Raw genomic sequence first — 14,966 nt, 5'->3', positions numbered from 1 at the left:
TCCTAAACACATCCAACAATGTTGAATCTGCATGTTATTGTGGAAATACCAAATCTCCTACAAATCTTGGGCCAGTTCCCATTGGGAATTCATGTTGTATTTATGGTATAATCAAACAATTATATTTTCAACTTTCATTTGGTAACCCTTTGTATTTTATTCATAAGCACCATACTTCCTTTTTATTTGAAAGGAGGCCCAGACACTTACAGACTTTTATAACTGCTTATTTTTCCATTACTAAATGATGTGTTGATATATACATTCATAGATGTTGACTTAGAATTTCAACTATTTCAAGCAGATTTCAATTTTTTTTAAGATGACGGGTGCTTTAGCATTCTAAAGAACTATTTATTACAAAAAACCTCTCAAAAATAAGGCCACTGAAAAAATATTTTGAACATGTGAATTCATTTGAACTAATACCGCTAAAAGCAACAACATGAAATATGAAAGTTAACCATAGAGGTAATAATATTTAAATTATAATTATCTGAACTATAATGCAAATAAAGATTCTTCACACCTTAAGTAAATAATATTTATATTTCTTTTAATAAAATAAAAATGATCTCTGGCTACATGCTTTATGTAGGTATTTTAAGTCTAGTGCAAATGGCATTGATAACCTATCAAATATTTACAAGAATTTAAGATTTTGTTAAAAGCTCTCTGCATGCAAGTTATTTGAAAAGATGCCCTCCTCTCATCCAAAATACGAACGGCCATAATGGGTCAGACCAAATGTCCATCTAGCTCAGTATCCTGTCCTCCGACAATGGCCAAAGCCGGGTGTTTCAGAGGAATGAACAGAAGAGGTAATCGTCAAGTGATCCATCCCATTACCCATTCACAGCTTCTGGCAGACAGAGCCTAGGGACACCATCCCTGCCCATCCTAGCTAATAGCCATTGATGGACCTATCCTCCAGGAATTTATCAAGTTCTTTTTTGAACCCTGTTATAGTCTTGACCTTCACAACATCCTCTGGCAAAGAGTTCCGCAAGTAGACTGTGTATTGCGTGAAGAAATACTTCCTTTTGTTTGTTTTAAACCTACTGCCTATTAATTTCATTTGGTGACCCCTATACGGTCATCGCAACAACTGTATATATAGTGTGTTTTATACATGTAAAATTCGTATCAGATCATAATATTTTGAGTGTGCTCTTCTAAAGTATACATTACAGCACATATACGTACTCTAGAAGTACGTAATAAAATCAAAATTTTAGGTAAAAATATAAGACTCAAATTCTGAAAGCCTTGCTCATGCTTGAGTAATACCTTACTCCACAGGTAGTCCAACTGAAATCAATGAAGCTAACTATTCCACATGAGGAAGGGTATGATAATCTGGACCTAAAAATGTCAATATTCAAGCTAAAATAATCAACCTCTTCTAGATCACATAAGCATATAAATCCACGTCCAAAGTATGTTGGGGGTTTAAAGTTTTATCTACACTTCTCACTGGCTTATTTAATAGTTGCAGAAAGAAAATATGATGCTTAAACCCACTTAGTATGTCATGAGTTTGGTGTTCAAACAATGAGTGCAGACACTACCAAATGACACAGCAAAAAGTCAAATAAACAGATGAAAGAAAATGTGAAAATTTGGAGATCAGTTAGTATTGTAATGCAGTAATCTACATATAATTATTCGATAAGTATTGTATTTCTAAAATATTTGTCTTTAAATGTTTGCTTCTACTTCTTGGTGGATATAAATAACGCCAACTGTGATATATTAAACCTTATTTTCTTTAACTACCTCAAATTTAAATTCATTAAATAAATAAAATTAAGGAGAATTTCAATATAAGACCTAGACATTTTTCACTAGAAAGAGTAGTTTATATTCGTACATATAGTAATGGCTGGTTTCTATAACTCCCCGCCCACCCCAGTATTTTCACCAGTTTTTTTCCCAAGTACCCCTTAGACAGGAAACTTAAGATAATTTTTCAGGCTCACAGACAGCTTTTATACATGCTTCTTAAGAAAAAGTCAACATTGTTTGATGCTAGTATCAGCAGATAGCAGAAGACTGCCAGATTTTAAAATGGACCTCTTGCTTCATTGCCAGTTATATACTAGAGAAGTGAAGAGTTTAGTCCATTTCACAATAAGAATTTTCTTAGAAGGCACTTACCTTTTTCAGCTGTGCTTCCAACTTACTACATTCTTCTTTCTTTTGTTCTATGGCTATTTCTAAAGACTTTAATTTGGAGTCTCTTTTCAGCCCTGTTGATGCCAGTGATGATGCATGTTCTTTGAGGTCAATTAAATTAGACTGAAAAATTATCCAAAAAAAGAGGAAAGAGATGGTGTTAGAAATTGCATTGATCCTAGCCACGAAGAGCGTAAATTATCGTTATCAGCTATGTTTTCAGTCAAAAACTTTGTTTACATAGTACATGTATGCAGACATGGGGATGGGTATTTACAGCATAGTACAATATTATTAGATAATTTTTAGAAGGTTAACAAAAAGTTGAATGTTTATGAAAAAATTACTTGTTTTTGAATATGCCATGTTCCCTCTGCTGAAAGAATAGAGGGTAATTTCATCGGGGAAATGGATGATTCACCTGTATTTTAAATGTAATCCTTGAGAATTAGAAAATAGTCGATTCTATATTTTACACTGATCAGTGTTCTCCTTCATATTTAGTTTAACAGATTTTACTTTTGCCAGTTACCCTATGATAGAAGGGTGGCGGTAGCTGCACACCTCAGTATTCTACATATTCATCTGTACTTAAAATATTATCAACTTCTATTGTTAATTTTGTCTGTTTTACTTATAATAGCCTAAGAAGCTTTAAAATAAATTAGAATCATAGAGGTTGAGCCCCAGAAGGGACCACTGGGTCATCTAGTCTGACCTCCTGTATATCACAGGCCACTAACACCTGCCCAGCACCCACACAGTAAACTCAAACAATGAAATTAGACCAAAGTATTACAGCTCTCAGGAGACAGGCACAGAAGCGGAGGGACTGGGATTCACCAAGACGCGAGACCCCTGCGCCTGCCGCCCACCCCTGACCCCGCCCCAATAGCAGGGAATTGATTAAGTGAGATAAATACAGATAATCCTGCAAGTGACCCACAACCCGTGGACTTCTCACCATCATTTCTTGTAGCCCCTGCAAAAATGGCAGCAGGCTTTTATTAAAATCATCATCATCAAGCTGGTGGTGGATTTAAAAAAAAAAAAAACCCGAAGATGGATTTGAATAGAGAAAACATTGTCCATTAATTCATCACAACTTTAATTACTTATAAATTCTCACTTAATATCTTTACTTTAAAGGGTACTCAGACTCTACAGTAGAAGTATTCAAGAGGAGAAAAACCAAGAAGTATCTTGCAGCATGACATGAATAGGATTTAATATTATCACATAGTTTATAAGAATTTAATGAAATGAGCACAGAGCAGTGGTATGCAATGGCACACCAAAACTTTAGTAGAGAATCAACCAGACCAGGGACTCACCAAGTAAAACCCCTTATCAATAATCAGTCTGACTGAATCAAATACTTGTGGACCTTACTCTCGGAAGGTCGTGCTCCTGCTAAGCCCATTAGTTCAAATAAAAACTGAAAATAGGACCAGCAGTGGAATACTAAAGCCGTGTCAAACATATGTAAAGGAAAGGAAAGGAATATAAACAAAGAAGAAATAAGGGAAAGAAATATACTGCTTTAGGAGTAAGTTTCTAAAAATAGTTGAAAACCAATAGCTTAAACCAGGTTTCTCAAACTTCATTGCACCGCGACCCCCATCTCACAACAAAAATTACTACATGACCCCAGGAAGGGGGACGGAAGCCTGAGCCCCGCTGCCCCAGGTGGGGGGGCTAAAGCCAAAGCCTGAGCCCCACTGCCTTGGAGCAGGCCTGAAACTGAAGCTTGAGGGCTTCAGCCCTGGGTGGATGGGCTGCTGTCACCTGAGCCCCGCCACCCAGGCCTGAAGCCCTTGGGCTTCAGCTTGAGCCCTGAGCAGTGAGACTCAGGCTTCGGCTTCAGCCCCAGGCCCCAGCAAGTATAACACCAGCCCTGGCAACCCCATTAAAACAGGGTCATGACCCACTTTGGGGTCCCGACCCACAGTTTGAGAACTGCTAGTTTAAGCAATTGGATAGTGTCTCTAATTAACTTGTTTATATCAGTGAAACTTGTTAGAAAGATCAGAACAATAAAGATTTTTAATTTTACTGCAAAGGCTGACCTCCTTCTCTGTTAGTTCAGCTTGTAAAGCATTAACTTTCTCCTTCAAGTCTTTGTTTTCCTTTTTGAAGGATTCTATTTCTTCCAGTCTTTCTCGGTCATCCCGTTCCCTCTGCTCCTTCAAGCGCTCTATTATTCTCTCCTAACAATAAGAAAGAGTAATAAAAATGTAAGGTATGGTACATCAATTCAGAAAACAAAAACCCTCTTTGTATTAAGTTGCACTGTGAAAATTGATCTTTGGAAGCACATATATCACCTTAATTTTCGAGATAAGGGAAATAAGAGGAGGATCCATCCAACACTTACTGAAGACAATAGAAATACTTCCACTAGCTTCAATGGGCATTGGATCAGCCCCAAATGCTGAATTGTGGTACCATCCCAGACAAAGTTCAACAAAATTTGATATTAATGCAAAATACATATACTTTAAAAATATTTAGAGAACATATTTGGACAATGCACCTGCTTTGTTGTTAATCCATAAATTATGAATGAATGGTCAAAATGACAAAACCACGTTTTCTACTGTACTCAGTTTGAATTTTCTTATTACTTATTATTTACTTATTCTTATTACTTACTTATTTATTTGTTATTAAAGTTCTATGCTGGTTGCAATACAGTCTTCATGAGAGTTCTAAAGTTTAGTTAACAATTGTCTGGTAATTTAGAATGCAAGCAACAATCTGCCAGTTATCGGTAAAGCTATATTCACAGGTATTACATTTTGAGGCAACTAAGAAAAATATTGAATGAGACCGAGAAAAAGGTACCTTTATTTTGATTGTTTATTGATTTATTAGATTATGGGATAAGTCTCCCATGGAATGTGATGGAAGCCATATCACTCGGGAAAGTTAAACCTGAAATACTACTACACTGGCAGGAAAATGGATGGCATAATCCATCTTTTCTGATTCTTTTGGTGTGCCATTTTAGTGCTCTTGATTGTTTCTTTTTAAGTTCTTTTTATACTGATACATGAAATCTCTATTATAAAAGCAGTACCAACTCTTAAAATACTGCTGCATAGCAACATATGACCATGGCTAGTGAAAGTCTAATAGTCAGAATAACATACATTCTCTTTCTCTCATGTTAATTTGCTCTATGCATAGCTTGTTATACTGTAATACATGTAATGTTTTATTCATCAGCTCACTTTATTTGTAAAAAGCTTAGCTATCGTGTAAGGGGGGGGAAGCATTCATTCATTTACAGAACTTATACTGAAATTTATTATTAAGAATATCTAGTTATTTAACTGTCCTCTCTAGACATTCAGTATAATCCTTCTTAGAGGCTTAGAGGCCCTCCAAAACTGTTCCCTTCCTATCCCCCCAAACTACAACAGAAATCTGTAAAAGGCATAACCTCAACCTTTAAGACACATAGAATGAGAATAAAGTGAGGAGTGTGAGCCTAACAAGTTCAGCTCCCACCCCTGCAGCAGCCCTTCCTTCCTCCTCTCCTCTTTACTCTCCTTCCTCCAATGAAGACGTTCCCCTTCCTTAGCCCACTCTATGAAGCATCAAAAAAGTCCCTTTCCTCCAAAAAGGCAGAGCCTTGCATTCCCCAGCTTCTGTACCACAGTCACTAGTTGCTTTCCCTCACTTTCCCCAAATATCTACCATGTGTTCTTTCCCCACCACTGTCTTCAGTGGCCATCATGTATTGTCTGCCTGTTTGCTTCCCAGCATGAGAGAGGGTGTTGGAACTGAGTGGTGGGAAAAGTGGAGCATGAGTAGTGTTTCCAGCAGACAGGGAGGGCTTTTCCAGGCCTCACCAGTCTTTTCAGCTTCCATGGCTCCAACTTTACTTAAGCACAAAACCCTTTGGTGATAACAAAAGATGTAGGTGTCAATAGAGGAGGTTTGGGAACAAACTGATAAATTAAACAGCAACAAGTCACCAGGACCGGATGGTATTCATCCAAGAGATCGGAAGGAACTCAAATGTGAAACTGAGGAACTACTAACCAGACACATGGAGGATAGCTAATGTGATGCCATTTTTTTTTCTAAAAAGAGCTCCAGACATCATCTTGGCAATAACAGGACAGTAAGCCTAACTTCAGTGCCAGGCAAACTGGTTGAAACTATAGTAAAGAACAGAATTATCAGACACATAGATTAATACAATTTGGGGAAAGAGTCAACACAGCTTTTGTAAAGGAAATCATGCCTCACCAATCTATTAGAATTCTTTGAGGGGTCAACAAACCTCCGGACAAGGTTAATCCAGGGGATATAGTGTACTTGGACTTTCAGAAAGCCTTTGATAAGGTCCTTCACCAAGGGCTCTTAAGCAAAGTAACAGTCATGGGATGAGGGGGAAGGTTCCCTTATGGATCAGTAATGGATTAAAAGACAGGAAACGAAAGGTAGGAAAAATGGCCAATTTTCAAAATGGAGAGAGGTAAATAGCAGCATCCCTCAGAGATCTGTATTGGAACCAGTGCTGTTGAACATATTCATAAACGATCTGGAAAAAGGGGTAAACAGTGTGGTGGCAACATTTTCAGATGATACAAAATTACTCAAGATAGTTAAGTCCAAAGCTGACAGTGAAGAGTTAGACAGGGATCTCACTAAACTGGGTGACTGGGCAACAAAATGGCAGATGAAATTCAAAGCTGATAATTGCAAAGTAATGCATATTGGAAAACACAGTCCCAACTATATAGGCACAAAATAATGGGGGTCTGAATTAGCTGCTACCACTCAAGAAAGAGATTGTGGAGTCACTGTGTACAGTTATCTGAAAATATCCACTCAATGTGCAGTGACAATCAAAAAAAACTAACAGAATGTTAGGAACCATTAGGAAAGGGATAGATAATAAGACAGTAAATATCATAATGCCACTACATAAATCCATGGTACACCCATACCTTGAATATTGCATACAGTTCTGGTCACCCCATCTCAAAAAAGATATATTGGAGATGGAAAAGGTACAGAGAAGGGCGACATAAATTATTAAGGAGATGAAGTAGATTCCATATGAAGAGAGATTAAAAAGACTGGGACTGTTCAGCATGGAAAAGAAAAGACTAAAGGAAGATAATGATAGATGTCTATAAAATCACAAAGAATGTGAAGGGGTAAACAGCACTTTTTCCTACACATTACACAAGAACCAGGGGTCACTCAATGAAATTGGTAGGCAGCAGGTTTAAACAAACAAAAGGAAGTACTTCTTCATACAATGCACAGTCAGCCTGTGGAACTCATTGCCAGAGGATGTTGTGAAGACCAAAACTATAAGTTCATGGAGGATAGGTCCATCAATGGCTATTAGCTAAAATGGTCAGGGATGCAACCTCATGCGCTTGGTGTCCCTAAGCCTCTGAATGCCAGATGCTGGTACTGGATTCCAGGAGATAGATCAGCTGATGACTGCCCTGTTCCGTTCATTCCCTTTGAAGCATCTGGCACTGGCCACTGTTGGAAGACAGGATACTGGGCTAGATGGACCATTGGTCTAACCCAGTATCGTCATTCTTATGTGTTTCTTGCATAAAACCCCTTCAGGATTTATCACTTTCCTGCAGTTTAAAGGGCACATTATATGTATTTACTGGGTTTTTAAAATAATATTCATTTAATGGGGTCTTTTGAATTGAAATAAATATTTTCATTATTTTAATTGTGCGAAGAATATTGTTCTATGGTCTTGTGATTAAGGGGAACGTTTGGAAGTCAGGAGGAGATGGCTCTCCTGAAGATCCCTCATGCTCATAAGCCCACCTGGAAGTGGAACTATTATTAATCTCCAAATGTGAGAAGAAAAATTTACCCATTCACCTAGCTCAGAAGACACCCTGACTCTCAACTATGTCCCCTTCCCAAATCAAACTGTCTAAAAAGCTTTTCAGACATGAATGGCCAAGGGGGAGATAATCTTCATGCTGCAGTGGACCTAGATAGAGCTGGAGGTTAGGTAAACCTGTAATGGTTAAACAGGAGAAAAGAAGGCAGATGATGGAGACCAGGAAAAATATTTTTTTTCCTTTTTCAAAAATCTCAGGAAATTAAACTGAAAAGTCTAAATTAATAGGCTGTCCAGTGCAGGTACTCCATAGGAAAGGTATACAGTGACCTGATCAATTGCTTGGTAAAGGACTTAAAAAGGAGGGATTGTTAAAGGAGCATAATGGGGGGGGGGGCGGGGAAGGTTTCAGGGCTCCTATGACTAGTACAGTAGGGAGTCAATTCCCCTTTCTTGTAGCCCACATTAACCCTCATTTGAGTGGGGGATGGTAAGATCACAGTACTGCGTTGCCTGGAGGACCTGGATGGAAAAAGAGGGGAACTGGCGAAAGCCCCTCAGGCAGATACTTTTATCTGCCAGGTAAGTCCCAGACATCTAATAATAATAAAGTTGCAGCCTGATTAAACCATATCAAGCTTCCCCTGTCCTTCTTTCGGTATAGCCAGACAATGCTAAATGTGTGCTTTACAGTATGTACAATGTGAGCATAGCTGCATGACCGTGAGAATCATAGCTTTCACACTTCCTAAATTTTGTGTTTAATGTGCAAATACCACTGTATTTACCCACTTTTAGCATTTATTTGTATAACAATGTTGCAAATGAAAAGATAAGGAAGTTATCAGCTATTTGCTTCAGGTATAAAAATTGGATGTTTAATAATGGATAAACTGAGAACTCAGTCATGTCTCCTGCTTGATCTGTACATGTAAAATATGTGCTATGTTTCAGTAGTGATCATTATAGACCTGTTTTATTAGTACTGAAAATATTTGTGCTTCTCCAAGAAGTTTAACTGTTTCCTTCTGTTATACAATATGGTACATCAGGCTATCGCGCTTCCTGTTTCATCAATCCTTCAAAGCAAAAACGTACATTATATTGAATGCTCTGTAATTTAACTGTATGTATTAGCACAAAACTAATGTTTAATAAGGTTGTGAGTTTTTAACGTTCAAGTGAAGGCTTTTTTAACTATATAGTAAGGCTTCACTTGCGGGACTTTTAGTACATACATTTGGGAACTTTTTGACATAGGAAAATAATCAGCACTAGGTTTGATGTTCTTGTAATAAGAACATTGATACAGAACAGATATTATTTGCTACTGCACTTCTGAAGAGCAATTTTTTAAAGAGCCTGAAATTCAGTGTTCTTCTCTCATTTTACATCCTGCATTTACTTGTCAGAGAAAATCACCTTTATCCCCTTGGATAAGTGTACATCTATATTAAAGAGTTAAACACTACTACGAGAACCTCCGGCTGAAGACAATGTTGAACAATTATATAGTTCTCTTTCTAACATAGATAAGCTACATAGTGATGACATTCCTTTATGTACTTAGATGTGTTCCATCTTGCATACAGCAAAAAGAAATTGTCAAAGGCAGAGGACAAAAGGCCGACTAGCCATTAAAACCCTTTCCAAGACTATATAATTTTTACAGTGGTAGGCTGCCCAGCTCTATACACCATATTCAAAAGAGAGTGAAATCCTGGCTTCATACAGTCAATAGCAAAATTCCCACTGACTTCAGAGAGGTCACGATTTCATCCAGAGTCTCACAATTTCCTTTAGCCACTTCAATATGACTTTGTGTAGGCATAGAGGTTCGCCCATGTGGATGACGCTGCAGGAATGGGGCCTTAAATAGAAACATCATCACTTTTTTTATTTGAGCAGTATGACAAAAGTGTACTAAGTTTACTTTTTAACATGTCACATATTGTGAGCTACACAAGACATGGATGATGTATGTTATTAAGAGCCCAAACTCACTCCTAATAATAAATACATTCCCAGTTTCTTAGGCGGATATTTAAACTGTAAATTCAAAGATTATCCTGCTGCATTGAATGTAAATTAAGAAATGTTAAAGTATATACATGCTGTAGGCATAAATTACTTTAGAGTGTTTTTATTTTGTTTTTCATACCAATGCCACCTTGAAGATTTAGTTACATAAGGTAATATTCCCTATATAATGAACTATATTAAATGTATACATAATACTCACTCTGACATTTTATTAATGGTTAAATAGTATAAAATTATTCTCAGTCAATCACAAAAGAAGGCTAATTTAACTGTCAGCTGCAGGGGGCTAGATGTCAAAAACGTGTTAAAAGGGCCTAATATACCATGTTTTACTTGATTAACAGCTAACTTGCAGAAATCCCAACAATGTGGTCTTGTATTAGTCTTATTTGCACTGGCAAGCTTTCCTTGTGCACTAATCTAGTACCTCACAGGTCTAATCTACTTGCACTTTATCACAGAAGCAGGAACTGAATTGTAGCAGCATGCTGCTTTATTATCAGACATACTCAATTGCTTATCTACCATGTGGGGCTACAGCAGTTGTATGGCAAGACCAATTTCATAAATATCTGCTTCATGAAAGCAACCTCTTGAGCTGGGCCAGTGCTAAAGCTAAGCTATTTGAAAAGTTTAATATTAACATCAAGGAAGTCAATAGTGTTTTTACCTATTCTTATTTTTAAAAAATTATCTGGGCAGGAATAAAATTATTTTTGGCTTAATACAAAGTGTACCTTTAGTCTTTTTTAAAGAGCTTTCATTGCCTAGAAGAAACTGCAAATATATCAATTAATTATTCCTGCATAGTCCTAACTAATTACTTCCTTAGAATCTTGCACATTATTGCAAGTTATTTGACACCAGAAACAGAATCAATCCTAATTATTCTCAACACCAAAACAGCTATAAACATTTGGTATTTTGGATAAAGGACTGTTTGCCCTATGATGTGATTGGAATAACAGAGACTTGGTGGGATAACTCACATGACTGGAGTACTGTCATGGATGGATATAAACTGTTCAGGAAGGACAGGCAGGGCAGAAAAGGTGGGGGAGTTGCACTGTATGTAAGGGAGCAGTATGACTGCTCAGAGCTCAAGTATGAAACTGCAGAAAAACCTGAGTGTCTCTGGATTAAGTTTAGAAGTGTGAGCGACAAGGGTGATGTCGTGGTGGGAGTCTGCTATAGATCACCGGACCAGAGGGATGAGGTGAACGAGGCTTTCTTCCGGCAACTCACGGAAGTTACTAGATCGCAGGCCCTGGTTCTCATGGGAGACTTCAATCACCCTGATATCTGCTGGGTGAGCAATACAGAGGTGCACAGACAATCCAGGAAATTTTTGGAAAGTGTAGGGGACAATTTCCTGGTGCAAGTGCTGGAGGAACCAACTAGGGGCGGAGCTCTTCTTGACCTGCTGCTCACAAACTGGGAAGAATTAGTAGGGGAAGCTAAAGTGGATGGGAATCTGGGAGGCAGTGACCATGAGATAGTCGAATTCAGGATCCTGACACAGGGAAGAAAGGAGATGTTTTCTAATTCAAAATCTAATTATTTATGTGCAATTCTCAATGCACTAAAATTTGTGGAAATAAATTATAGAACTTGCAAACTGTATGCACACAAAGTTTGCACAGCTGCCCTTTGTACGTGCAAATCTAATGTAAGCGATAGTGTGCCTAGAATCATACACACAAAACTAAAAGCCAGTTTTAGGGCCCTTTTTACAGTAAAACATTTTAAAGGAGAAAAACAGTTAAACCATCTGATTGTGGGGCATCAAGTGGGATTTTTTGTCATTATTTGGTTTGCTATTTTTATGTTTTAATATTCTCTGGACAAAATTCTTCTGTGGAGCGTTTTCAAATCAAGCATGGACTTTTTTTTTTAAAGATATGATCTAGTTCAAATACACCTATTGGACTTAAGTCATATGACTTGTGTTATGCAGGATGTCAAACTAGATGACCACAATGGTCCCTTCTGGCCTTAAAATCTATGAATCTCTGAATAAAGCCTTGTCCACACTAACAAAAGTAAACTGACTTTGAATTCAGTTCAACAACACGCTTAAGTGTTTTGCTGACTGAATTTTCAAAACATGGTTTCCACATTCAGTATTAATACTCTGGGAACTGTTTTAGCACATACAATAGTAGCGAACTAGTGACCTAAACTTCAGGTCTAATTTTCAAAAGTGTGTGAATTAGAAACATAAGTCTCAATAGGACTTACCTTTAAAAATCAGGCTTTAAGTGACATAGGCTATTTAGGTGCCTAAACTTGCAGAGAGACCCCTAGTGGGATTTTCAAAAGTGCCTAGATACCTAATTCCCATGTATTTCAATGGGAGTTTTGAACTGTGTTAAGTAGACCTAGGTTAAACCACAGTCAGTGAATAATCCACATTTCACATAGTATAGACAGGGCTCAAAAAGTCTATCTGCTATTTATCTTGTGGAGATCAAGTGCTGACTCCTGTTCATTAAGACCATCGTTTGCATGGCTGTGAGAATGTATAGAAATCTGTAGCACTACATAACAGTAGATCAGGGATTAAATATCTGCTGGGAAAATCATAACTTTTTTGTGTGTGTGTAATTTTTCTTTTAATGTGTGGGGTGATCTTACCCTTATTAGTCATAAGTGTTTAAGAGGGAGCCTTTTGGGGGAGGGGGAGGTTTACAAATACTTTTTTAAAATGAACCTACAAATAATCACTTTAGGGAAGTGGCAAAGCCACTTTTATGGCGATTGTCTAAATGGCAAAACTGTTGAGCTGATGTCTTCTGCTGAGAACTATAAGAACTGTTCTGAACAGCCACAGGCATCATGATCATGCACTTCCTTCCATAGCATTAGATAGTGCAGAGAGGGATGTCTCACAGATAGTTTCAGGAACAACAGGAAACCTAACAATGATCTAAGTCCTTTATTAGATGGTGTGGTGATTTGGGTGAGTTGTCTGTACAATTTATTAAATTGTAAAGTCCATTTGGAATGTAGGGGCTAGTGGTCTTCTCTGTTGTCCCTGAGTCTCCATGTTGGACTGAAATTCCAAGGCTTAGTGACACAGTGCTGACCATAGAGCATTGATAACTTAGGGTGGTCCTCTATTCAAAGACAAAGACAGGAGACTATATATTATTAACTATCCACTATCACATTTGGAGATTAATAATAGTTAACTTATATATTGATAACTTAGGGTGGTCCTCTATTCAAAGACAAAGACAGGAGACTATATTGCTGGCTCCCACCCAAAAGAGCTGGTTTGTCAGGGGAGAGGTTGCCTGGCTATGAAGCCACATGATAGGAGTATGGGATCACCAGTTGAGGCTGATCTGGGGGTCATATGATGGAGGCACTGGAACATTATATAAAGGGCAGAAGCTGATCTATTCAGGGTATTCACCATCTTCAGCTACTCAAGAAGGGTGATGCAAGGGAGAACCCTGCCTACCTGAACTCAGGTGGTCCCCCAGGGAAAGCATGAGTTGGAAGGAGGAGCATTGCATTCAGCAGGTTTGATGTTTTTATATGATCTTTACTCTCTCTGTTTAATCTGATAGTGAAGAGCAATGGTGGTTTAGGTCTTGTGCAAAGTGCCTGTGTGCTATGCGTTGCACCTATCATATGACCCACTGAAGAGGATGTTGTTCATCCTTCAAGTTCGAATCGGACCATGACATCACTGATTGGTTTGGTTTCTGTGAACACGTGAGGCTGATCAGGCCAATTTGAGCTTTGAATTGTCTGTGGCACACTGAACAAGAGATGCCACTATGGCTTACTTCATTACTGGCAGACATGCTACTGTTGCGAGATTTATGCTGCTGGTGCTTCTGCTCTGCCTCAGCAATTCTCCTCTGTTCATAGACTGTAGCTCAAATACGGATGAGGCTTCACAAGGTAGAACAATCATGAGTGAGATCTTCCCAAAAAAACTCTCAGTCAACATTGAAATGCCCCAAGGATAACTTGAGGGTGACTTAAAACATTTCTTCTGGCCTCCCTAAGAGCACCTTTCCCTCCTTTAGCTTGGCATAAAAGATCTTCTTTGGCAGTCACCCATCTGACATTCTGGTGACATGGCATGTCCATCTTATCTGTATTTTCATCAGAGTAGGGATGCTTGGAATGCCTGCCTGTCTGAGAACCTCAGTATCTGGAACCTTGTCTTGCCATCTTATCCTCATTAGTTTCCTCAGACAGCACATGTGAAAGTGATTGAGCTTCATCGCATGATGTCTGTAAACTATCCAGATTTCATAGGCATACATCAGAGTTGACAACACAATGGCTTTGTAGACCTTCAGCTTTGTTGATTAATGCCTCTACGTTCCCACACATTTGCACGTAGTCTGCCAAAGACCACATTCGCTTTGGCAGTCTGACGTTGGTTTAATCAATAACGTGAACTGCACATGAGAGTGTACTGCCGAGGCAGGTGAACTTGTCCACTGCATACAGGGTTTGGCCATTCACTGTGACAGTAGGCTCTACATGAGGCTTTCCTGGTGCAGGCTGATATATCACTTCTGTTTTCTTGATGTCAATTGTGAGACCAAAGTTGTCACAAGCTGAAGAGAAATAGTCCATACTTCACTGTGTGTCAGACACAGATTTGGCATTCAGGGAACAGTCATCAGCAAACAGAAGACTGCAAACAGTCACTGCCTGTATCTTTGTCTTCACCTGCAGTCTCCTCACATTGAAAAGCAGTCCAGTATCTGATGCCAATCCTGGTGTCTCAGTCACAAAGGGCATCTGTAAGCATGACAGAGAACATCATACTGAAGAGGGTTGGGACCAATATACAGTCCCGCTTGACTCCACTGGTGACTGGGAATGGTTCAGATAACTCATCTTCCACAACACGAGCGATCAT

The 14,966-nt window shown here is 38.4% G+C and overlaps 1 protein-coding gene across 10 annotated transcripts in view; it reads right to left on the bottom strand.

Moving 5' to 3' along the window:
- Positions 1 to 14,966, bottom strand: part of ERC2 (ELKS/RAB6-interacting/CAST family member 2) — an 830,030-nt gene that overhangs the window by 444,098 nt on the left and 370,966 nt on the right. For all 10 annotated transcript variants that reach the window (XR_012159812.1, XR_012159814.1, XR_012159815.1 and 7 more), the window contains 2 exons: positions 4,248 to 4,388; positions 2,161 to 2,301 (listed from right to left, as the gene is read on the bottom strand). Coding sequence is in view for 1 of the 10 variants with exons in the window: in XM_073351518.1 (XP_073207619.1) it covers positions 2,161 to 2,301; positions 4,248 to 4,388 (282 nt within the window). In the remaining 9 variants the exon portion in view is untranslated. The remainder of the gene's footprint in view (positions 1 to 2,160; positions 2,302 to 4,247; positions 4,389 to 14,966) is intronic.

The sequence above is a fragment of the Lepidochelys kempii genome, chromosome 7 (assembly GCF_965140265.1).
Source record: "Lepidochelys kempii isolate rLepKem1 chromosome 7, rLepKem1.hap2, whole genome shotgun sequence".
Classification (NCBI taxonomy): domain Eukaryota; kingdom Metazoa; phylum Chordata; order Testudines; family Cheloniidae; genus Lepidochelys; species Lepidochelys kempii.
Note: the sequence above shows the minus strand (reverse complement) of the source record. Positions and strands in the feature narration are given on the sequence as shown.